This window comes from Lissotriton vulgaris, chromosome 4_1, assembly GCF_964263255.1.
Source record: "Lissotriton vulgaris chromosome 4_1, aLisVul1.2, whole genome shotgun sequence".
Taxonomy (NCBI): Eukaryota; Metazoa; Chordata; class Amphibia; order Caudata; family Salamandridae; genus Lissotriton; species Lissotriton vulgaris.
In genome coordinates, this window is record NC_141691.1 from 62,415,945 (window position 1) to 62,440,482 (window position 24,538).

General features: G+C 45.4%; 1 protein-coding gene across 6 annotated transcripts in view; it reads right to left on the reverse strand.

The window, feature by feature from the left end:
- Positions 1–1,146: 1,146 nt before the first annotated feature.
- The window catches only part of RAB41 (RAB41, member RAS oncogene family), a 438,287-nt gene continuing 414,895 nt past the window's right edge, over positions 1,147–24,538 (reverse strand). For all 6 annotated transcript variants that reach the window (XR_015295286.1, XR_015295287.1, XM_086918322.1 and 3 more), the window contains 2 exons: positions 16,811–16,877; positions 1,147–3,732 (listed from right to left, as the gene is read on the reverse strand). Coding sequence is in view for 4 of the 6 variants with exons in the window: in XM_086918322.1 (XP_086774448.1) it covers positions 3,668–3,732; positions 16,811–16,877 (132 nt within the window). In the remaining 2 variants the exon portion in view is untranslated. The remainder of the gene's footprint in view (positions 3,733–16,810; positions 16,878–24,538) is intronic.

Below are 24,538 nucleotides of genomic sequence, written 5' to 3' on the forward strand. Positions count from 1 at the left end.
TCTCTAATAAACTCGGTGAGTACATGAATCAGAGTTACACTATACATCTTTGAATGACGTTGGATGTGGGTCATATATTCCGCAAGGTAACAACTTTGCTGGACATACGTTCCGGATCTATGGAGATATGTAGATGTTTGTTTGTTTTTAGCATTGTACATAATTATTTTTCCACTGAGGCCACAGTGAACGGACCAACTTTAAGTTTTTTTTTCTTGTCAAAATCAAAGGGGGGCCTGAATCATTTTGGGCGCATTCCCTTTTACAATATACTTACATAGGATTATTATCATTCCAGTTTGCGTTTCCCGCATTGTTGGGACCCCCTCCACACATGTTGATTCAACTGGAATCTTGTGTGATTAGTTATTTGGTACTTTGACCAAACTACTTTTTGACCAATAGTAGGACTGGGAGCAACATATGTGCTGAAGAAGACCGGGGTGACCTTCTTGGCGCAGTAAGTTGCTCGTAACATGTTGACATTAGCGGTGACGGGAGGGTTGTTTTGAGACACTTAATTTTCTCTTGGAAACACTACCCATCCTTCTTTTATTTTAATCCTGGTTGTGGAACCTATTAATAAAGTTTTGTTTGGTATCCCCAAACCAGTTTTAAACACTTCCCCATTAACTGCACGTGTTGTACACCAGTTCGAGTCACAGGGTGACATTCACTGATCACTTTTTGTTGTGTATATATGTTGTTTGGTTTTGTATTGTTTGGTCTTTTATGTAACCCCTCCCTTATGCTCCGTCCAGAGTGTGGCTACACCTGGGCGTATTGTAAGCCGACCCGATGATGAAGCATGTCACACACTTCGGTGTGTCAGTGAGGGCAGTATTTTCAAAACAGTAATATTTTTTCTGTTTTGCGTTGTTATACGTGGTATTTTTTGAGTCTCTCCACCCCTTTATGTGTGTATGACTGTGGTTCAGGGGGTTCGGGTGGTAGAGTTGTAGATACAGTTGACCCTCTCCCCTTATTCATGTTAAGTAATGTAAAAGTTATCACAACTGCTTGATAATCTAAAGAAACTTGGATATAGAGGGAAAAAAGTATTTTAAAGAGATTGATTTATTTAGACCAGACCACAGCATATGAAACAAATCACACCATCACCCAAACCCAAAAATAAAAGCCATGTTTATTTGGTGAAATCTGTTTATTTTGTGATACACAGTTGTGTTCATACAGTAAATATTCATATTAATATTCACATTTACTTGGCTAACAGCTAAAGGAAACAGCAGAATTGGGGTCAGACACTCAATATTTGACACGTCCAAAGAGTATTCAGTGTAAAGTAAGTTTCATTCACTATTTTTTTTTCGAATATTTTCGTTATTTTGTTTGAAAGAACCAGTGATTTAATGAACAGTACAACAGATGGTCCTAGGGCACATGTTCCAGTGAGGGGAGAGTGGAGACTGCTTTACTGTTTACAAAGACACACTGACGTAACATCAGGTTCCACTAACTGTGGAGCATGTACAAGAGACAAAGTAAAAGCTCTTGCAGTAGAAAACAAGTGAGGCCTGCAAATGAGAGGCATTGCTTAAACACTTTTTCTAGCCCTAGATCCAATGCTTTAGATTTATGAGTGAACAGGGCTAATATGTTGATAATTCAGATAAAGTAACGCTAGCGTTAAATGACCACAATGCAATTCCGCTTTCAGCTACCAATTACTTTGGAATATCCATGTAGATATTGGTGGTGCATGCTACCTTTAAAGGCAAACTTTGAGAGGTATAAGACTGTGCAAAACAAAATAGCGTGTAGGGAAATACAAAAGGCCTGAAAAAACATCCACCTCTAACACCAAGCACATATACAACAAGCAAACCTCTCCACATTAAAGGGTGGCAGCTAGGGATTGGAATTCACAGGATTGGAAAGATTCAACAAAGTTGTGGCTTGTGCATTCCCTTTCAGAAAGGTCACTGGTGGTTTCCAGACATTATGTTGTAATGGGAATTGTATTCTCCCTGTTAGGAACAGAACTGCCACATCATGATTTCACGCTATTTCTTTGGGTCTTCTTGCCACATCTGCTTACACAGCAAATATTGATAATTCAACAACTTACTCACAGCGAAATCTTGCCACATGCTGCAGCAAGAAAGGACGTGTACACAAAAATGCAATTTAACACCATCAATGCTGATGGTATTCCCCTCCTGTGCTGAGCTATCAGTAAATCCCATTGTTCATGACTAGCTCAGCTCGTCATCAGCACAGCTCAACCGTGCCTCATGACGAGCTCAGCTCGTCATGAGCATCGAAGGGGTTAAGACAGATGTTTGGTTTAAATGTTTGCTTGGCTGTGCTGGACATCTTACTAAGAATAAGTGGACGTTGCCTTCACAGAACTATAGGGGTGTTAGAAGAGTGAGTGCTCATTTAATAAATAAGGTCCTTAACTTTCAAAACAAAAAGCCATAGAAGTGGCAATGGTTGCGCGTGACCAGTTGAATCCATGGTTTCCTTTGGTGAACAAGACATAAGAAGTCCTATTTATCGAGGTGGATCAAGGGACAGGATTGATAGGCTTTGCTCTCCCGTCACAGTGGCCAAGGGATGGAGGCTCCATTGGCGACGACAGACACTCCTGCGTAACTACCCTTTGACTGAATTAATGAAGCCAAGCATGACATACGATTCATAAATTACCCATCAAGATACTATTCAAACATTAAGATCTCTCAAAGTCACTGTGTCCAACTTTCACTTGAGCAAACAAACTATTTACTGTTGGCTCCACATTTATCCAGGGTAAAGGATGGCGAAACGGGTAGGAGAAAAGGAAGCTAAGTTGGTAAACGTAAGTATTTGTGAAATAATTCAGTTTTTGAGTAAAAAATACATAGAACCAAGTGCAAATAACCAGATTTAACAGGAAGATGCAGTTTAAACGTTAATAGGCAGAAAGATATCTTGTCAACAAAACGCACATGGAAAGGGGGCCATGGTCCAGGATCGGCTGTAGTAAAGCACCCATTGAAGCCTTAAAATAAAGTGTCAAACTTGTGCAACCCTTTCGTTTCCACCCGGCCAGCCCCAGCCCTGCACTTTAAGAGGAATGTCAGTGCTGGGTAGAGATTTGGAAACTTAACGCATTATCTTAGAAATTTCTAAAGGAATGCCATAGATTTATTACCAACACTATAGACAAAAACAATAAAATCAAATTAAAACCTAAGACAAACCCCTGGGTTTCAAAGCGTAGGGAACAGAAAATAAAATGCTTTCGGCATCATAGCAGCTTTCTGGTACACTCACAAAAAACCCAAAGTAATGAATGGTACAAGTCTCTGCACATACTTTCAAACTTTGTAACATTGACAGAGTTGTGGCACGGTTGTGTGCCCAAAGTGCAATAAATTAAAACTATACATACAAATCTCACTCTGCAATCTTAAGGACTATACCATGCAGTTGGAATAGATGAAACCAGACATTTTACACCTGGCATTTCTCCCCCACAAGGATACTGCATCCACAGACTTATTTATAAGATATATGTAGAATTTTCAATATTTTCTATTCTTGGAATTGGTTATTCAGCCCACAAAGAGTCGTTTCTCTTTCCTGGCCAGTGATAGTGGTGCTCTCGGTTGGAACTTGGCCATCGGGGAAGGCATCGCAGAGAATGCTTTGCAGATTAACAAGAGCAGCCGCTCTCGGTTACTGGTTCTTCAGGCGGCTTTTCTAGTTTTATATCAATCACTGGAAGATTAAAGTTAAAGAAAAGCACTGCAAAGCCATGGAATATTGCAAATGAAGAACAGGAGTAGGATCTCAAACCACATGCAGGTAATAACGTGAGCCAAGGATACATGGGCGCCACCTTAGTGGCGCCCATGTAGAAAGGATCTCCTGTTATAAGGCAACCTTCGGATGTGATAAAGGAAAGAAAAGATGCTTACCCATAATAATGGTTCTCATTCAAGGACATTTATTTCAATTCTGAAACGGAATATTTCAATAGTATTTTATTGCTTTTGAATATTACAAGGCACTGGCGGGCATTCTCACCATAAAGGAAAAACAATGACACGAACATAAAATGTTTAACAGTGGGATGTTTCCATGAGCCATTCTATCAAAGACCTCAATTCAAGTGCACTTGTTCGGTACCCCTACTCCACCCTGTTGGGGTTCACCTACAAATGTTTATGAAGCCTCGTTTCTTCTTCTCCAATATGAAACCATCACAAGGTGCCTGCAGCTCGGTAATTATGGGTTTCTGAGTGCAAGCATGAAATTTTGAGACGGCTGGTTGTTTGATTCCATTCTGTTGTTGCTTCATTAAATAACTTTGAACATTACACTGGTGTCGACATCAGCAATTTTGATCTTAACGAGACTAATATACGGTTATCATATCCCCACCACGTGTGCCCGGGACTGTGCTACCAAGTGGCTTTCAGTGGTTATCAATTCCTTAAGCTCTTGTAGGGAGGGTTAAGGTGTTGTGAGCAAGAGCAAAATGTAATTGATGAAGGCCGAAACTTTGCAAGTGGTGCCTCTAAATAGAATATCCTGAATTGCCTCAGATTGTCGGATATTTCTAAACAAAGCCTCTAGATATAGGGCAAAGAAAAGAGGAGATAAGGGGAAGCCCTGTTGTGTGCCGGTTTGTATTGCTATGCTAGGCTTTCTCCAGCCCTTAATCTGCACTCTGACACATGGTGTTGTATAGAACATAGTCAAACAATGAACGTGTGTCGTTTGTTGATCCACCAACACTACACTGATGTCAACGGAATCTTACAAGGTCAAACACGCATTCTTTGTAGGATGCACTGGCTCTCACCTGCCAAAGTGGCATGCTTTAATGCTTCAACATCAGGTTGGGTGGGACCTCCACAGTCCATGCAAGTGGGTATGTGAATATGCGATGGTTCTCCTGAAACTCGTTTATCTGAGAAAAGAATTGGTTGATCAATGGAATGGCATATCTTAATTGTGTATGACTAGTCAATATGGGGAGATGTGTGCTGAACCGCCCAATTTCCTCTCCATCCCCTCCTGCATTTGTGGATCTATTTAACGCGTTTACCTAACTGCAGAAGAGTCCTCCTTCACCTGTCCTACAAAGCATTCCCTCAACTCGTCCCAGTCCACACTGTTGAATGCTTTTTCAGCATCTTTGTGTAGCAATATTGATCACATGGAAAGCGTGTTTAGTGTTACCAGAAGTGGTGCGCACTGATATAAATCCCACTTGATCTGCTTGTATCAAGCAAACCAGCACAGTCTCCATACGGTTTGCCAAGAGCTTCACGAAGATCAATGCTCAGTAAGGAGATAGTCTGTACGATTAACACTTAAGGAGGTCTTTAACTGGTTATAGGATTACTGCAATAGAAGAGTCCAACATTTCTTGAGATGTTTACCGCAGAGGTGAGAAGGTGTTGTAGGGGCGCATAACACTGCACCCTGCAATCGGTACAGTAAGTTTTAGGGTAGCACATGTAGAATCCAATGTCATTGTTTTCTTTTCGTGCTCGCATTGAGAAGCTTTCACTGGATGAAACCGAACAAGCTGCTCTGCGCCTCAGCTACAGTTGATAAGAACAACGTTTTATTATATAAACAGCTTCTGTGCAAAGGTTCTTTGATAGGAGCTTTCCATGCTGGGAATTATCATGTAACCGCTGCTGGCTGTGACTGAGATGCAGGCTTGCCGACTACACGACTACGACCTCCATTCTGCTAAGGGAGAGAACCGATGCACTGCGACCGGCTTCCTGAAACCTAAGAACAAGGTATGGAGGTTAAGCTATCCCAATTGATCTGGCAGAATAATACTATCTCTATGCTATCTTAGTATAGCGTAGGCACAGATGGGAGTAAGTAGGCAAACATTAGCAACAATTAACATGGCTGAATTGCTCACCCTATTTACCACTCTAACAATGCTGATTACAGTAACATGTCTCAGCTTTCTAATAATTGCAGCTCATGTTTTTTTGCAAGACTAAGATCTTTTAAGTAAATGTATGAAAATGCATTGTTCCAAATTGTTTGTGCGTCAACCTTTCACTTATTGTTAAGGTGCAGGTATGTGTCAATGGCCTACCTCATTTCATGAATCACCACCTGGTCGCTCAGTAAGGAGTCATTCACTTTACAGGGCTTATGTGGGTACCTCTGACTCCGAAAGCCAAGCACGCTCTAATATAACTGGCCCTTGATCAGAAATTATCTGGGGGAGTTGTTCTACCTTCTGCACAGGATGTCAGCCGATGGTCTAACAGGGTGTAGTCAATTTTTGCATATGTGTGGTGGGAGGCAGAAAAACAGGAGTATTCTACTAAAAGCAAAGGTTTGTGGCGCCATCTACCAAATCTAGGTCATGGAAAAGAGATTGTGATGCGGGAGTGAGTGCAGGTGTGCCCCTGACCGCTGATTTGATTTATCGAATGTGTGTTGCATCACACAGTTCAAGCCCGCCCCTATTATTACAGGAGATTCAGAGAGTCTGACTATATCTTGAATAGTAGGCGTAATGAATTCATCCTGAGCAACATTTGGAGTGTAGATAGATGCTACAGTGATCGGGGATCTGTTGCCAGTGCCTGCCACCATTATCCACCTGGCCAGTTTATCGGCTTTCACCTTAAGCTTGCTGAATTAGAGAACATCGCTTATCTAGACTGCCACACCTTCCATATTACTAAGGGCTGCAGCATGATATTGGACCAGGAAGAATGGAGAATGCCGCTAGATCTGCTCCAACAGGTTTCTTCTGTAGAAGAAGCACTGTTGTTCTGCCAGCAGTCCGAGCATTTGGTAGAGTTATTCAGACCCTGATCATCATAAGTGAGAACTTTAAGTGTCAAATGAGATGCCATTTTGTGAGAGAAGGTAGCAAAGCGTGGAAGCGCCACAATCTGAGAGCACATAGTGCGACCCAAGTGCAATCATGTGCATGTCCTGTGTGACCTGTTACTCACCCAAACCTAAAACACCCCAACAGTAAACAAGGAACATCAAATAACTAGGAACAAAGAGAATATAAACAGCAGTGATCTCAAAGCCCCATGGCTGAGGGATATCCATTCCACTGTGGTGGCACCTTCGTCGCGGTCTCCACACAGGCAATAGAGAACAAAAAGGAAAAATGGGGTGGAGGAGAAAATGGCATTGTCTACCTCCCAACCAGTGAGTGTGGAAGAAGTGGATGGCTTTTTCACATGCAAGCCTAGACTGGAGGATTATGTACATTTAACAAAATAATGTATGTATGTTCCGGTGACCAAGCCTCCCTACCCCACTATAGCTTATCGGAGATGAGTCGGGGAACCCTCTCTGCTGCGTAATATTTCTCTGGTGGTTTCTCTAGTAGGTAACCTCGGTCCAATAACCTCTGTTCCCCTGTTTTCTCTTGGCAGGTTGTGACCTCAGTTCAGAGTCATCAGCTAACAGACCCATTTTTTTTCGTGCTTCTTCTCATGACACCAGGGAGAGCAGCAGACCCTCGCACTTCAAAAAGAAGTCTGAACAGGTGGCCCCATCTTCAGTGTAGGTCTTTGGAGCACAGATAATCAAGGACTGGCTTGAAAAATTTACATTTAGCCAACATTACTAGGGATAGAACTTGGAAAGCTAGGTAGACAAGCCGTTACAGGAGATGGGAGCTCCAATACGGGGCCCGCGTCATCACAGTTTCTTTGTACTCATAAAAATGGACTCTGGTTAGTACATCTGGAGGAGCATCCTGAGGGGTACGCTGCTGGAAGACTGTGCAGTCTGAGGTGCATAAGGGGGTTCCGCAGTGCTTTCCAGCACAGCCTCAAATACACTTTCCAAAACACATTTAAACATGTAATACTTCGGATTTTGAAAATAATTTTGTAAATAATGTAGGAGGATACAGACTGTATTTTTACATAAGTACTATTATCAACAAACAGAAAACAGCCATCATAAAATGCATTTAATTGAACCACTATATCAAACAAAAGGTTATCTGGGTGTAGGGCCATCAACCCAGGGATTGGCTATGCTATATCGGCGTAGAGGTCAATCCCTGTTTCTGTAATGCCCTCTTTAGGAATGCTCTTCATAACTGTATTGGTGGTTTTTAAAACAGTTTTTTTGGATAATTGTTTTTATCTATTTCTTAAACAACATTTATTGTAATATTTTGACGTATGCTTTTTAACTGGTGTGCATATATAATGATTTGTTGGACGTTTATAGTTTTTTATTTCTGAAGCCAAATAAAGTTTACATTGATTGATTGGCTATGCAAAGGGACTCCTTGCTATTCACCGTCTGTCTGTCATCTAGAATTTTCTGCAGGATTTAAATAAAAATTAAGAAGAACCCTTACTGACCAACTTAAGTGTCATGTCTCAATCCACCAATTTGTTAGGGGGCCGATGGGCTTCCAGGATTGCTTTTGGTGGAAGTGGATGTGTCTTGATGGATTTTGAGAGGAGAGGTCCTGAAAAAATGATTAAAATTCCCTTTCGATTTATTGGCGATTGCTTTTTAATGGGGAATACTAAAAGTAGAAAGAAAGTGGGGGATATTGGGGCTAAATGATGTTCTCGTATCCCGCTGGTTGACTTTTATCAGGAGAAGGATTTGGCCCCCCAAGGGGAGATCAGGACCCCTGATTACTGAAGCCATTCATGCAAATATGCATATTCATGCATAGTGCATGTAATACTCTCTGTATTAGTTGAGGTTCTCTGGGGAGTTCATCGCTGGTATTAACTGGTAGGCTTCATGAAGGATGCAGCACCAGTAGTCCTTTGTAGTAATACAGTCACGGGGAAAGGCCCTCAGTGGACCTACTATATGTGTCTCCTCCAAATAGTTATTGAAACACACCATTCCAAAAGCATTACAAAACAGAAAGAACAAAAAAATGCAGAATGGTGCTCCACTGCAAAAGCCTCGACACAAGAGCGCTTCTGAGACTGTAAGGATTCAAGATGCTGCACGGGCCCAGAGGATCAGTTGAACACGTTAAAACACTTCAGTAACGTTGTTTGTGGTGGATACTATCTCTAACCACAGATTACTCAAAGTGAGAATATCCTCAGGCGCCAGACTGGTACGGAAAATGTTGAGCATAGCACATGCATGCTGGTAGGTGGCGTCGTGAGGCTTCATATCGACTCCACTCTGCCTCGGAAGGGACGGCTGGAGGTAAATCTAGGCACCAACCCTTGTGTGCTGATGTCAATTTCTTTCTCAATATTGTCAGCGACCTTGGACGTGGAGCCCAGTAGTAATCAATTAGGCCAGTGTGTAGATCTCTAATATCAGGGCCCTTTCGATGGAAAAGTATTCATTCCACAAAACGGAAGTGGGATGGTGATGAGGAATCTGCGGTTAGATAGAGTATCCACCAGAAAGAGTAAATCTGAAGGTTAAGTAACACTTTCTTCTGATGGATACTTCCAACACTAGATGCCTCACCTTGCGAATAGATACCAAAGAAGTACTTATCAAAGTGGTGTGTCTGTGTAATGGCTCAGACCAAAATGTCTTGCACTACCAAACAGCCAAAATGCTCCCCTTATACTTGGCAGTCTAGGCAGTGGTGCTTGAAGAACATGTGCACTGATGCCCACATGGCTGCCGGACAGATGTCCAGTTCGAGTACTCCTCGTGCCAGCCTGTTGGTAGAAGCCTTGGCACTGGAGGAATGGTCCCTCAAACCCCTTCGGAGGCTGCTTCAAATCCATCGCTTAGCAGATTTCATTACAGAGGACTATCCAGCTGGATGAAGGGACTCGCATCCACTGAAAAGGTTGACGGCATTGCACTTTCCTGTAGAGTGATGAATAGGTGCACCAGGAAGTGGGATGATGCAGTGCTGGATTGTCTTGGAAAGCGTCCTGCATACCTCTTTGCTGCCAAAAGTCGTCACCCCATTTAATGCCGACCATAGCATCTCTCTTGTTTCTTTTTTCACACTGCCTCAGTCTTCCGAGGAAGAGGAAAGACTCCATCACCTGGACCCAAAGAGAATTCTTTCAGGGAATGAGTCACAACAGGTAACTTGAACAGAGAAGGTTGGTCCGGCAATCGGAGTAAAGCTGAAATAGCTGACCAGTAACCATGGGCTAAAGATCAAAGAAACAACAGCATCCCTGACAGTGGTGCCGAAAGGCGTTCCACATGGTATGAAGAGCCAGACCACAAACTTATCTCAACAGCAGGTGTATACAGTTTTGTTGGAGGGGCAACTAACTGTCAAGGTGACATCCTAGACCTCAGGAGGGACATTGAAGACTCCGCTGCCACAGCTCAATCTCCATGCATGAAAATTGAGCGTGCGCAGGTTCTTGGCTAGTTACTGTCACAGGAAATCCTCCCAAAGGGGCAGCCTTATGACTTAGGACCGTTTATGACACCATACTCTCCGTGCCAAATTCGGAGCCACAGGGACGACTTGGACCAGGTTGTCTGATTTTCTTGAGCATTTGGGACAGGAGTGGTATAGGCGGAAAGGGGTCCTGAGTTCCATTCATAAATGGAATATGTATCGGAGCAAGAGCTCAGATACATATTTTGTATCTACTTTGGAAACTCCAAAACTCAGAAGTGTTGACATTGGCATTCTCGTGGTGGCAAGCAGATCAAGCCAAGGTTCTCTTCATTCGTGGAAGAGACCTTGCGCCACCATCGGGTGCAGCTGCCGTTCGTGATCCACAAGGCATCTACAGATGAGTTTGTCAGCCCTAGCATTCAAAGATCCTGACAGGTGTTGTAGCACCAGGAAAATGTCCTGGTGCTCCAGACAAGTCCTGAGGCACAGTGCCTCCTTGCAGAGGGCACACAACCTCTTTGATGGATGGAAGGAAGAAAAGCTTTCAATGGCAAGCAAATCGTACACAGTTCCAATAAAATTGGGAGAACTCTGATCTCCATCTCTACCAGGTGGCCGCCCAAACTCAGAAGCGATGAATCAGTCACCACAGTCAGTTCTGGGTGGGGAAGGGTGTCTGTTGCAGACCCAATCATGATTCGTCAGCCACCCTGTATATCTTTTGTAATTGTAGACCATTGGGGTAGGTGGTCCTTGATCCTGCCAAAATTGGGATGGCTGTGTTGGACAGAGGGTATACTAAAGGGGCTTAGAGGCTCGGCTCCTGGAAGGGTCGGGGACTAGACAGCTCGCTAGGCCTGGCTCCAGCATCCTTTATGGGATCCATGGCACAGTCCAGAAAAGGACTGGGCAGGTTGTTGTACCAGCAGGTATGGCTAGTAGAGCTGACACCCATAGGTGCCAAGGCAAAAGGACTGAAACTGAGACCAGACATAAGGAAAGTCCAAGACATACTTTCTCTGTAAAGCACCTGAGTGCAGTATCAGCCTAATCGCCATATAGGCGTGAGCCGTTGAAGAGCCTGTCAATGAGTGAAGCATGGACATCCCTCAAAAACCCGGTGGACCGCAACCAGACATGGCAACGCAGTGCCAATGTTGAGGTCAAGGCTCTGCCCAGGGAGTCAGTTGCGTCCAACCCGCACCTAGTGGCGAACTCTGTTGCATCCAGCCCATCCCAGAGAGTTTGGTTGAGGATGGCGCGACCCTCCTTGGGAAGCAACTGTGCTCCCGAGTCTCAGAAGGTGTGGGAGTAATGGCTCAAGAGGCATGCAGTGTTCACCAACCACAAGGCTAGGCTGGTGGAAGAAAAGATGTGCTTACCAAAGGTGTGCAGCCTCTTGTATTTTCTGTCTGGTGAAGCAGATGGGAGCACGTTTGGGTGGACCGTAGATGTTGAGGCCTCTACCTCCAGGGTCTCAGTGGAGGGGTGCTGGGAGAGGAGGGCTAGGTACTTTGGGGTGGGTCGATTAGGTCAGCAAAATAATGTAGTGCACAGGTGAAATTATGCAAGGTTTCATGCAGGCCCCCAGGAGAATATTGGATGAGGGCTTCCTTTATAGGGAGTAAGGGCTCCGTTGTTCCAGCTCCTGGGTGAAGCCCCTCAGTCGGCAACTGCAGGTTAAGGACTTCAGCTGCCCTGCGCAGCACAGTGGTGAAGGATGCCCCATCCTCCAAACCCTGGCCCCGAAGACAAATCATTCCAAAGGCTGGGGAATTGCCCAGCTCACTGGCTTCACCCAACTCCATACCTGTTCTCAGCTGGAAAAGATTCTTCCTGCCTAGGATCAAACCCTTCCTCCTCATCTTTCCCAGCCAGGAGTAAAGGGTTATCAAGTGCCAGGAAGTCCAGGTATTGGTTTGGCCTGAAAGGTGCTGACTGACTTGTCCCCAGCCCTACCGACCCATCTGCAGTTTTCAGAGATCATGTGCCAAAAGTCACAGTGTACTGCAGCCAACGACCTCCAGATCCTGGGAGGACGGACTGCCTTCAACAAAGACCTGGATTTCCTGTCAACAACAGCTCTGTTGAAAAGTAACTCCCAAGACAGACTCTGAACCTGCTGAGGACAAAGAAACCAGATGCCTGGAACCGCTACTGCACCCAATGCCTATGGCCTGCGTCTGGGTTACCCACCGGTCCCAGCGAGGTCCCCCAGTACTCCAGAGTCCGAGTCCACTGTGGGTTGACCCCTCCAGGATTCCCAGATGTCACCTGTGGCCTCTGCACGGACAACCGCTCCACCCCCCTCCCCACCCCCAAAATCAGGAGTGGCCCAGTAATGTAAAATCCAACCTTAAGACAGCCCTGCATCCAGCCGCCCTGCACCCTGGTGAAGAGGACCTGAGGTGCACCAACGACCCAAGCCCTCCAACTTACCTGCCCATCTGTTGGTTCCTCCTGGAAAACTTCCAGGAGAGAGCCTACTGCCAAAATCCAAATCCGGCAACTCCCATTGAAAACAGGGCACCCAGAGCCAAAATATATCCTGCATCCGGCCATCCCTGCACTGCTGTGGGTGCACCTTGAGTGCTAAACCAGATCCCCCTTTGCCCAGAGCATAAGTCCAGGACCTTTGCTCCCATAACCTCTTGGCCTGCTTGTGAGCAGCCACCAACCAGCGGCCCCATCCCACATGGGATAACATTGGGCCTCAGCACTGTGCACCTGGCCACCGTAGTGCGGCAGAGGGTGCTTTGAGAGTGCATCCTTGACCCTGGTGGAACCCTGGTTCTAACCCAACCCCAGAATACCAACTCCAAAGCCCAAGTACTTACTGATAAACCGATAACACGGTTTTCTCCTATGGGACTGCACTTCTGTGAAAATCTTTCCAAGTGTGGAGTTGGTTTGTATGAAACCCTAAGAAACTGCAAATGTACAAAACCCGATTTACTTACCTTTTCTCTAGGAAATGTCCCAGTGTGATAGCTCTTACGGTCACAATGTGATAACCCAGTAACCCTCAGAACCTGGGAATTATGAAGAATAACTACAAGTGGTTCTGTCGGGGCAACAACACCAAAGTCCTTTGATTCATGTAAGTCAATGGCCAGCAAGATAGAAGTCTAGTAAATGCTTATACGACTTTTTAAAAAAAGGAACATAAAAGTGAGTTATTATACTGCTTAATATTTACTGATTAATTTACCGCCTGTGAAAAATAAACATTTCAAAATTTACTAAATGGTGACATATAATTAAGGTGAAGTGCGTGAATAAAGTGATATCGGTGACCATGTGACCATATTACATAAAGTGTACAGATAATATAAAGAATACAGGATTTACTATGAAGGATCTGCCCCTAAACAATTTTTACAAATTCGCTCAGACCTTTTGGATTCATTATTTCATAAGGCCGAGTGTGTTGTGGGGCATTAGCGGTGATAACTGTCAACGTTTCGACCCTATGGTTTGCATAGATGGAATGAGTCACGACGGGTCTTCCTCAGGACCAAATCAGGCTAGTGTGTTCCATAAGTAATAATCCAGTAATTTAGTGGTCATCAAAAATGTAGGACTCACCTACGTATGTAGATCGTAATATTCTAACCTCATGTATGTAGAAAGGACATAGGCTTGTGTCCGGAAGCTATGGGGTTAAAGAAAAATAAGGTGAGAAGAAAGTTCACCTAGTAGAACAAATAGAGGGGGGGAAGGTAAGTTAAAAACCTTGAAAAGGAATTAGGCACTCACCATCTATCTGGTGAAAGGGCCTCAGAAGGTTTAAGTCATGGTCATGTTCTTGCGATCTATTGATCTAGGCACTCTCCCTTTGATTCTAAGTAGGCCAGAGAATTACAGCAGTAAACAGCCCCTTTCTCTATCGTTTCTTTGAGGAAGAAAATTAGAGTAAATATTGGCCCTTCTAAGTCAATGCAAGCGAGTTAATTTATTTGAGGGATGTAGGGAAGGGGATCAATAACATATCTTTAATCTTGACACAATGAATGTGTATCCATGCGAAAAATCAGAAGCGGCACTCCCGCTCGTGGTGCTGCTTATGACTGCGAGCTGTGCCAGAGTGGAGTCCAGTACGTTTCCCGTGTTCTGGTGGGGGATACGTGCACACTGGCCAGAGACGCGAACGAGGTCAGCAGCGCTTGTGAAGAGGCCATGTAGTTAACGATTCATCAGGCAGAGAAACTACTAAGCGTGACCACATTCAATCCCAGAAGCCATGAAATAAAAAAAGGTCCTTAAAAAGTACTGGAACCTAGTAGCCACTGAAATAAACGCTAAGGGCCAGATGTAGGTAAATCCGATTTACCGACTCTTAAATACCGACTCATACCGATTCGGTATTTAAGAGTCTGTAAATTTGAAAGAGGCAGATGTAGGTAAAAAATTACCGAATCTGTAAGAGTCGGTATTTACCGATTCTGTAAATACCGAATCTGTATTTCCCATTGATTCCTATGGGCCTTGAAGCCCATAGGAATCAATGGGAAATACAGATTCGGTATTTACAGAATCGGTAAATACCGAATCCTGCAAGGGTGCAGGGGGTGTCACTTTGACACCCTCTAGCACCCCAATTCCGGACTTGTGTGCCATGTGGCACAAAGACATGCCCTAAGGGCATGTCTGTGTGTCACATTGCACAGGTGTGCATGCACAGATGTGCATGCACACCTGAATTCGGTATTTTACCACCCATTAGGATTGGGTGGTAAAATACCGATTTTTAAGGGCCTGTGGCACTCTTAGGGGTGCCACCTACATGTGGTTTTTCTGAATAGGTAAATATTCAGATTCGGTATTTTACCAATTCTGTAAATTTACCGATTCAGTAACTTTACAGAATCGGTAAAATATAGGCCCCCTACATCTGGAAACCCTAATACCGGTCGGTAACGGCCGAATTCGGCAGTTACCGAGCGGTATTAGGGCTCCTACATCTGGCCCTACATTCCTTTTTAAGGTTTTTAACTTCCCTCACCCCCTCTATTTATTGTACTAGGTGAACTTTCTTCTCACCTTAGTTTATTTTAACCCCACAGCTTCGGGACACAAGCCTATGTCCCTACTAAATATATGAGGTCGGAATATTACGATCTACATACCTAGGTGAGGCCTACATTTTTGATGACCACTAAATTACAGAATTATTACTTATGGAACACACTAGCCTGATATTAAAATTCTTTACTCACTAGACTGTGTACTACACTTGGTCCTAAGGAAGACCCGTCGTGACTCATTTTATCTGCACAAACAATACGGTTGAAACGTCGACAGTTATCACAGCTCATTCACCACAACAAACTCAGCCTTATGAAATAATTAATCAGAAAGGACTGGGGCGAATTTGCAAAAATTGTTTTGGGGCAGATCCTTTATTGTAAATCCTGTATAATTTATGTTATCTGTACACTTTATGTAATATATCACATGGTCAACAATATCACTTTGTTCACGCACTTCATTTTAATTATGTCACCTTTTTGACAATGTTTAACTGTTTATTTTTGACAGCCAATAACTGAATCAGTAAATATTAAGCAGTATAACTCTTACTTTTGTGTTCCTTTTTCTAAAAAGTCTTAAAAGCATTTACAATAATCTGACCAGTAACTTGCAAAGTAATCTAAAAAAGGAATTCCAATTGTTTTACAAACACATGACTTACCTATAACCAATCCAATTGCATTCAACTGCACTTAAACTGGATTTAACTGCATTATTCCTGTAAAATGTTATTATTCTTACCTGTACCAGGCCTGTCTTTGTTCTAGAAAATAAAATACAACTAAATAATTTGATACAAACAAATTAGTCTGAGTTCAGTCTGAGAGTGTGACATAATTTCTTGCCTGAGTGTGTACAATAAATGCTTAACACTACCCTCTGATAAAGTCTTACCGCTCACCCACACCACCACAAATAGAGAGCCTCTGCCTACCTTAGGGGTTCTACTCAACTCTGTGCACAGTAAACCTTACTTTGATAAGGTATATACAGAGCCAGCTTCCTACAACTGCGATAAGGCAATACAACAGAATGTTTTTAAGGAAGAGTCAACTGAGTATTACTGGCGAGATGAAATATATAATGGCCACTAGCTGTTAACCAGATACTGTCTACAATTGTGGAACAAAGGAGTAGTGTTCCAAAGCGCTTCAATTTGAGAAAAATGAAATAAAACCTAAAAGGAAATTCTAGAAAAGGAAACAAACACAAACATCTGTGTGTTTCAGTACACTCAATCAAGGCTTGGCTAGCCAGCAGAAAATGTGAATACAGGATGTAAGAGATGCCAACACTTTCTATCACGCTGATAACATACCTATACAAAAGAGTCTACAGCTAGGGCATTTATCACACTGTAAAACCTACGGGGACTTGAATACGAGACGATGAATTGCAGATATCAAATGGAAAGAGTTGTCTAATACTCTTAACAGAATGACTAGTAAAGAATAATGTAATGAAGGATACTGTCTTCTTTGCTCTTCTCTGGAGTGCTGTCCATCCCAGGTAAGGCAGCAGCCACACGGCGGAATAGCTGGAACGTTAGAAGAAAATCAGTGAAGAACAATTAGCAATAGCAAATTTATGACTCAAATTGAAATTTAAAGACTACGGTCATAATAAACATACATTTTGACTTGACTATGACTCAAATTGAAATATTTATTTGCATAGCAGTGCCGTTTATAGAGGGCTTTCTAAAACTGAACCCTTTTAAAGTGAAATAAAATATCTTATTTTTAAGTCCATTTTCATAGCAGGTTGGTTCATCATATTTCAGCATTTCAGGAACCTAGTCCATTGTGGGCACGCAGTCTGACAGTCATTGGGACATAAGAAATGAGAAGGTGCTGAGGTACAGTTGGAAAAGTTACTTACCTTTGGTATGGTATTTCTGGTGGATTCTCTGTAGGAGAGTAGGGTCTGCAATCCTATGGTCACCCCAGATTTTTTCTTTCTGCTTCACTGGTTTACGACTTTCCCTGGCTGTGGGCCTGCTAATCAGACCCACAGCCTAGCTATTCTCTCTCTAAATTGACATCCATGTACTTTAGGTGCATTTGCCAATTTGGTATTGGGTCACTCTTGTGAGTCCTTGTACAGTGTACCATAGGTACCCAGGGCATAAGTGCACCCAAGGCCTTCCAGGGGCTGCAGCATTTATTGTGCCACCCCTGGCTGGCCATCTAAACAGACACAACAGGCTGGCAACACAGCTGGGGCAAGGTGGTGTAATCACCCTTTGCTTTAGATATAGTATACCTATATCTAACCCTAAAATGGACACATATTCTCCTATAAGTCACTCCTAAGGCAGGCCTTAACAATCCTGGAGGCAGAGTGCTTGGAATTATGTGAGATGGTGCTCTAGCATGAGCTGAGCCTGTCTGCAACTTTCGGAACCAAGTCCTTTAGCTGTTTCCATGATAACGCTATACCATATACTCTTAAGTGCATTATAATCCTTGTGGTTATTGCTAACTTTGGCATAGCATTATCAAAACATGTTGAGTAAGGTGTCATATGAATTGAATACTACCCCCTCGCCAGTTCTGGCGACAGGGGTAGCATTCCACCCTTTTAGAGGGACACGACATGTATGTAACTGAGAACCCCGGTTAAAGTTAACTCAAGCCTCAGCATCACAAAATGGATGCTGCCACCACAGACACGAGTCTGAACTCCTGGTGCTGGGAGTCCTTCCAGCGAGGGAGGCCTGGACAAAAGGTTTCCTGTCTTGGGAGGTGCTAGCATTAGCATTAGATTCCTTACCTTAGAATATCTCCAGGCGTCAGACTGGATCCGGAAATTTTTGCGTAGCAGTACACTTGTGCGTCGGTATGCGACGTCTGCGTCGTGGGCGCCGTGATGACGTCGTCGGAGTACTTAGACGCCGCCTCCGCGTGCTGACGTCAGTTCTTAGACACAGCTTTTCTGTGCCAAAAACGCAGAGCCATGTCAAAAACCAACACTGGTGCCATTGAAACTAGGGCCCTGAAATGGGAGGACCTTAACCCTAGATATCGGTTCGCAGAAGGGTAAGGAATCTAATACGAACTACTGTTTCTTACAGATATATCGTTACTTGTTCATCTGAAAGAAACAGGTTAGTATTAGATTCCTTACCTTAGAATAGATACCCCAGCAATACCAACCCCGGTGGTGGATCTGCGAACCAATAATCGCACCAGAAAGTCCTGGAGGACGGAACGGTCAAAGAAGCCATCCCTCCGGACTTGGCTGTCCAGGCAGTAGTGTCTTGCAAACGTGTGCAACGATGCCCACATAGCTGCCTGACAGGTGTCCTGCAAGGGGACACCCCGGCCCAGGGCAGTGGTAGCCTCCATGGCCCGAGTGGAATGGGCCCTCAGCCCAACAGGAGGCTCCTTCCTTGCCAAGGAGTAACAAGCCTTGATACACAAGACGACCCACAAAGAGATGGTCCGCTTGTGTACCGCCCGTCCCTTCTTAGCGCCCACGTAACCAACAAAGAGTTGGTCATTCACCCGGAACTGGCGTGTGCGAGCCAGATAGAATGAGAGCGCACATTTTGGGTCCAGACGGTGGAGTTGCTCTTCCTCCTTTGAGGGATGCGGACGCGGAAAGAAGGTGGGCAAGGTGATAGACTGCCCGATGTGGAAGGCCGTGACAACCTTGGGCAGGAAAGAGGGCCTAGTCCGCAACACAACCATGTCCAGATGAACAGAAAGGAAAGGAGGTTTAGAGGAAAAAGCCTGGAGCTCACTCACTCTCCTGGCAGAGGTGATGGCAACCAGGAAAGCAGTCTTCAGAGTAAGAAGGCGGATAGGACAGTTGTGAAGTGGCTCAAAGGGAGCACACATCAGATAAGTAAGAACCAGGTTCAAGTCCCAATGAGGCATCACGAGGGGGAACAGGTGAAAATGTGTGTGTGATGCCCTTCAGAAAACGATTTACAATAGGGGACTTGAACAAAGATGGTTGATCAGGCAGCCTTAGAAAGGCTGAAAGGGCAGAAAGGTAGCCCTTGATAGTGCCCAGAGCAGAGCCCTGCTGGGCCAGAGAAAGAAGGAAGAGAAGAACCTCAGAAAGAGGGGCAGAGAGGATCCACAGCCTTTGCTGTGCACCATGCCATAAATCTGTCCCACCTGCAGGCGTATACCGACTTTGTGGAGGGACGCCTGGCTGCCAGAATGATATTACAAACTTCAGGGGGCAAGTCAAATGGCCTCAACTGTCGCCGCTCAATCTCCAAGCATGGAGGTGGAGACCGGACAGGTTTGGGTGGAGGACCGTTCCCTGTTGCTGCGACAGAAGGTCCTCCTGAAGAGGCAGACGAACCGGGGGATCGACGGACATACTGAGTAGCTCGGGATACCAGTACCTTCATGCCCAGTCCGGAGCCACAAGGATGACTTGGGCCCGGTCGCGTTTGATCTTCTTCAGCACTCTGGGCAGAAGTGGTATAGGCGGAAAGGCGTACAAAAGACTGCAACTCCACTCGCGACGAAAAGCGTCTCTGAGCGAGTGCCGCCTTGGAAATTCCAACGCACAGAACTGATGACATTGCGCGTTCTCTTCTGTGGCGAATAGATCTAACCAAGGCTCTCCCCATTGCAGGAAGAGACCTTGCGCCACTTCCGAGTTCAGACGACATTCGTGATCCATCATGCACCGGCAGCTGAGCTCGTCCGCCCTGGCGTTCAGAGAACCTGCCAGGTGTTGAACCACCAGGGTCACGCCCTGATGTTCCAGCCACTGCCAAAGGTGCAGAGCCTCCTGGCAGAGGGTCCACGACCCCACCCCGCCCTGTTTGTTGCAGTACCACATGGGGGTGGTGTTGTCCGTGAACACCTGCACTACACTCCCCCGGACAGAGGGGAGGAATGCCTTTAACGCAAGACGAATCGCCCGCAGCTCTAAAAGGTTGATATGGAGCCGGGCCTGGGGCCGAAGCACCGGGACCGGGGCCGAAGCACCCGACCCGCTAGGGCCCCCAGACTGGTCCTATGGGCCCGAAGGCGCCGCGGAACCCGCCCGAGAGTGAGGGACCTCATGGCCATGAGGAAGCGCTCGATCTCCTCCGGCGTCGCTTGCTGCCCAGGGAACGGAGGGTATGGGGCAGGTCGCGACGCCCGTGAATCCGACGGAGCCGCGTGGGCGGTGTCACCCGAACCCCCCGGCCGCATCGCGCGAGCGTAGCAGGGAGTCAGAAGAGCGATTAAGTCTCTTCGACTTCTTGTGCTTACCGGACAACAACTTCGAACCTGAGGAGTGATGTCGACTCCCGGAGCTGTGATGGCTCCGCCCCCGCGACCGGTCCCTTGACCTCCGCCCGGACCGGGAACTCTCACGGCGCGGGGCAGACTGCCGGAGCTCGAGACGCTTGCGGGACCGCTCCTGCCTAACCTTCGAGGTTAAGGCCCGACATTCGGAGCAGGTCGCCGAGACAGTGGAGGCACCGACGTTGAGGGTCGGTGACCGACATCAGTCAATCGCAGTCCCCACAAGGCTTAAAACCTGGCATCCCTATCGGCACCGATCGGAGTCGAAGACTCAAAGTATGATCAAAAAGATCTTAAAAAAGTTTAGATCTGCGCTTCTTGTGCGGAAAAAAGAAGAAGAAGAACTGAAGTCAGCACGCGGAGGCGTCGTCTAAGTACTCGGACGACGTCTTCACGGTGCCCACGACGCGGACGACGAACGCGGAGCCGCAGACGCCTACCGATGCGCAAGGGTGCTGCTACGCAAAAATTTCCGGATCCAGTCTGACGCCTGGGGATATTCTAAGGTAAGGAATCTAATACTAACCTGTTTCTTTCAGATCCTGGTTTCCTACAGCAGTAATCACGCAGCAGGGATTACTCCCCCCACAATGGCTGAAGGCACCTCCTGAATCAAATGAGAAGGATGAAGCAGCCTGTCACTAAAGTGATGGGAAACACTGAAGCAGGAATTCAATAGGGCAACCTGAATCTCACTGGGAGGTCATAGCGCACATATGGTGAAAGTTTCACAGGGAGACAGAGAAACCCATGGATTCTGTGACACACCAGGTTGAAAAGGTGTCTGGCAGCACCACACATCACACACACCCTCTGCAAACAGGCAGCATACATGATCTGTAAGGAGTGGAACCACAATCCTTAACATATCCCGTTGTACGGGAGCACATGGCCAATGAGCACATATTACAAGAACAGCATTCCTTTCCCAATGCATTAACATGCTGCCACTCCTCAGGCAGAATGCGGAGGAAGGAGAGAAAGTGCTGCTGGCCCTGTCGACCGAAGAGGGAGATCATGCTAAGTCATCAATTAGACTGTCCAATCCCCAGCTGGGTGATACCAGTGTCCGATCCGAGCACTTACAACAGAGTCCAGGGCCCAAACCAGCCAAGAAGTGAGCCTGAGTGCCTCAAGGAAGAGCAACAAGTGCTAACATGGGATAACGTGAGGAGAGCAAAGCTGTAGGAATTTGTTCAACAAGCCTTCATCTCCACCATAGACAGAGTAATTGGAAGACTGAAGCCACCTTCCTCAAGGTACACTGGAAGGAGAGGATATCCTGTGAAAGGAGGTTTGAAGACCAATCTAGGTTAAACTCGGTCACCAAACTTCTAGCAGAACGGAAAGCCAAATCAAACCCTTAGTCAGAGGAAGAAGAACACTGGTGCTAGTATGCTACACCATGAAGGGTAGGTAATGCCTCGATTCTCCAGAACACCTAACGTCCTGGAATGTGGCAGCACCTCTAAAGAGCTAAGCTGGGTCTGGTGGCTCAGTAAACGAATGCGTCCAAACCAGAGATCTGTCTGACTTACTCATGGACACAGTTTTGGATCCCAGCATGGTCACTCTGCCTTTCATCCTTACGGAGTTGATGAAACGAGCATCACTGAGTTGGGAATCAATAAACGTCTGTTCCCTCGATACCCTCCAAGATGAATGTGTGCTTTACAAATACAATTGTTATGTTAGAGGTGGCTCATCGTCCACGCAAATTTCGAGTGAAAGGTCAGCTTCATTCAAAGCGGTCGCCTGGCATTAGAAATGGGGAGAAAAGGAGGTGGGGTCAGAAGTTGCGCCATCCCCAGCACCAATGTAGTTGTTGAAGCCAAAGAAAAGGATAGGCAGTTGAGGTCAAACTGCTGGTTACAAGAAGCAAGGCTACTCAATATTGGGGTAGGAGCTGTGGGTGGAAGGACCAGATGGCACATTGAAGCTAATGAGTGCACAAAAGTGGGCCTGAAGGAGGGTTAAATAGTCAGCAAAGCCTTCGGATAATGGCAAGTCTCAACTCAAAGAACTTAGGTAGGGTGGGAAATTTTGATTTGTATTACTGCCAAATTGTGGAGCTATCGCCTCAGAGTCACTCTGGGAGTGATACCTGACATGGGGTCTAACTGGATGACAGCCCCACTGACCTGCACAGTCCCTCAAAGACGTACAACTGCTCAATAGAGGAAGATGAGGACAAGAAGACGTGAAGTAGGCAATTCACATCAAGACAAGGTGCAAACAGCTGTGAAGAGGTCAGTATGTTGATATATAGGATTTAGTTCTGCAATCACATATTTATTTTGGGACAAGATAATGGATTTTATGGGCAAGTGTTTATCTATACAGATCACCCCGGATCATTACTATGTTATGTTAAGGAATCATTTAAGCATGAGAATACCTAGAGGTGTCATGGCACTAGCTTTAAATCTTTCCTGAAGGAAAGCAGGTTATACATAGCTCTGATGTGACAGGGTAACTCGTTCCAAACTTTTGCGGTGCGTATCACAAAAATGCTACTCCCCCAGGTGGTCCGATTGAACCTGGGGACAACAAGTTGCTTAGCACCAGAGGAAAGCAAATTTCTGCAAGGGTCATACCACTAGGAACAATGTTTCAAGTAGTCTGGACCCATGTCATGAAGGACTGTGTGAGCTAAACAAAGGACTTTGCATCAACTTCGCTGCCTGATGGGAAGCCAGTGTAACCTAACAATAGCGTGTGAAGCAGATTTATACTCGGGAATACCAGCCAGCCGTCTGGCAGCTGCATTCTGCAGAACCTGTAATCTATTCAGATGTCGCTGTTGCATATTGAAATACAAGCTGGTGCAATAGTCTATCTTTGATGGAACAAAAGCGGTTACCCCTGTTTTTTGAGCCCCAGGAGATTTTTTTTTAAATAATCATCCTTAAGGTGTAGAAGAATGAAGAAACAAATGCATTCACCTGCTGGTCAACTGGAAGTTTATTGCCCATTACAATCCCCAGATTACCAGCATTGGTCACTGGAGAAGGCAGAGTTTCTAATTCCTTAGGCCACCAGGATAGTGACCAGAGGAAAGGATTATTCCAGATAAGGATAACCTCTTTCCTACTGAGCTGTTGGAGCTATGGCTCTCTCTGCTGTTGTTGGTGTGGCGGAAGTCCACTGGTCTCTCGGTAGAAGTATTCGTTCCAATGCATGAGGAGTAGGAGGGCACCCAACGTAAGAGGACCAGGGCAGGAGTGCTCATAGAAAATCACCCTGCTACCCCTTGGCTTAGCCTGGTCAGGCAGGTCTTTGGCATCTTCTGGGAGCTTACTCTCAGGACTCACATTGCAATAGGTCCTTCACCTTTCCCCAACTGACCATGCCTGACCACAACTGTGCTGCCTCATAGCTAGTGAAGGAATGCCTGGTGGAGGGGGGTCTCTGGAAAGTTGTGGAGGACGGCAGTGTGTCGGAAGTCCCTGGTTGGTTTGGTGATGTAAGCAGCTGAGTGCAGTAATCACCCAAAAAGGAGAGAGCCTCCTCCTACTACTGACCCATTGTAAAAAAAAAAAATCACGACAGCTAAGAAACTCCGCTTTGGTAGGTTGGTCTATGTAAGACCTTGTAAGAAAACAAAATAAAACCCTTTTAGAAATAATTCCTTGCAGGTGATTTCACTGCAGGGCTTTATTACAATTTCAACTTATTTACATAATTGGAAGGTGGAGATTGAGAAGTGGTTTCTGAGGTTTACGACCCAGAAACTTCAGTCTCACAAATTCTACAGAAGGCAGGTGTGCGGATATTTACGCTGAGACCTATGAGATCAAGGATAAAGCTCCTTTTAATGAAGACTTTACCCTCCCAGATATTGACAATAAGTTACCCCATCAAGTGTCAACTGGCCTCTGCCTTTCTGGGGTAGTCACTCTCGTAGGTGGGTAACACCCAGAAATCCAGG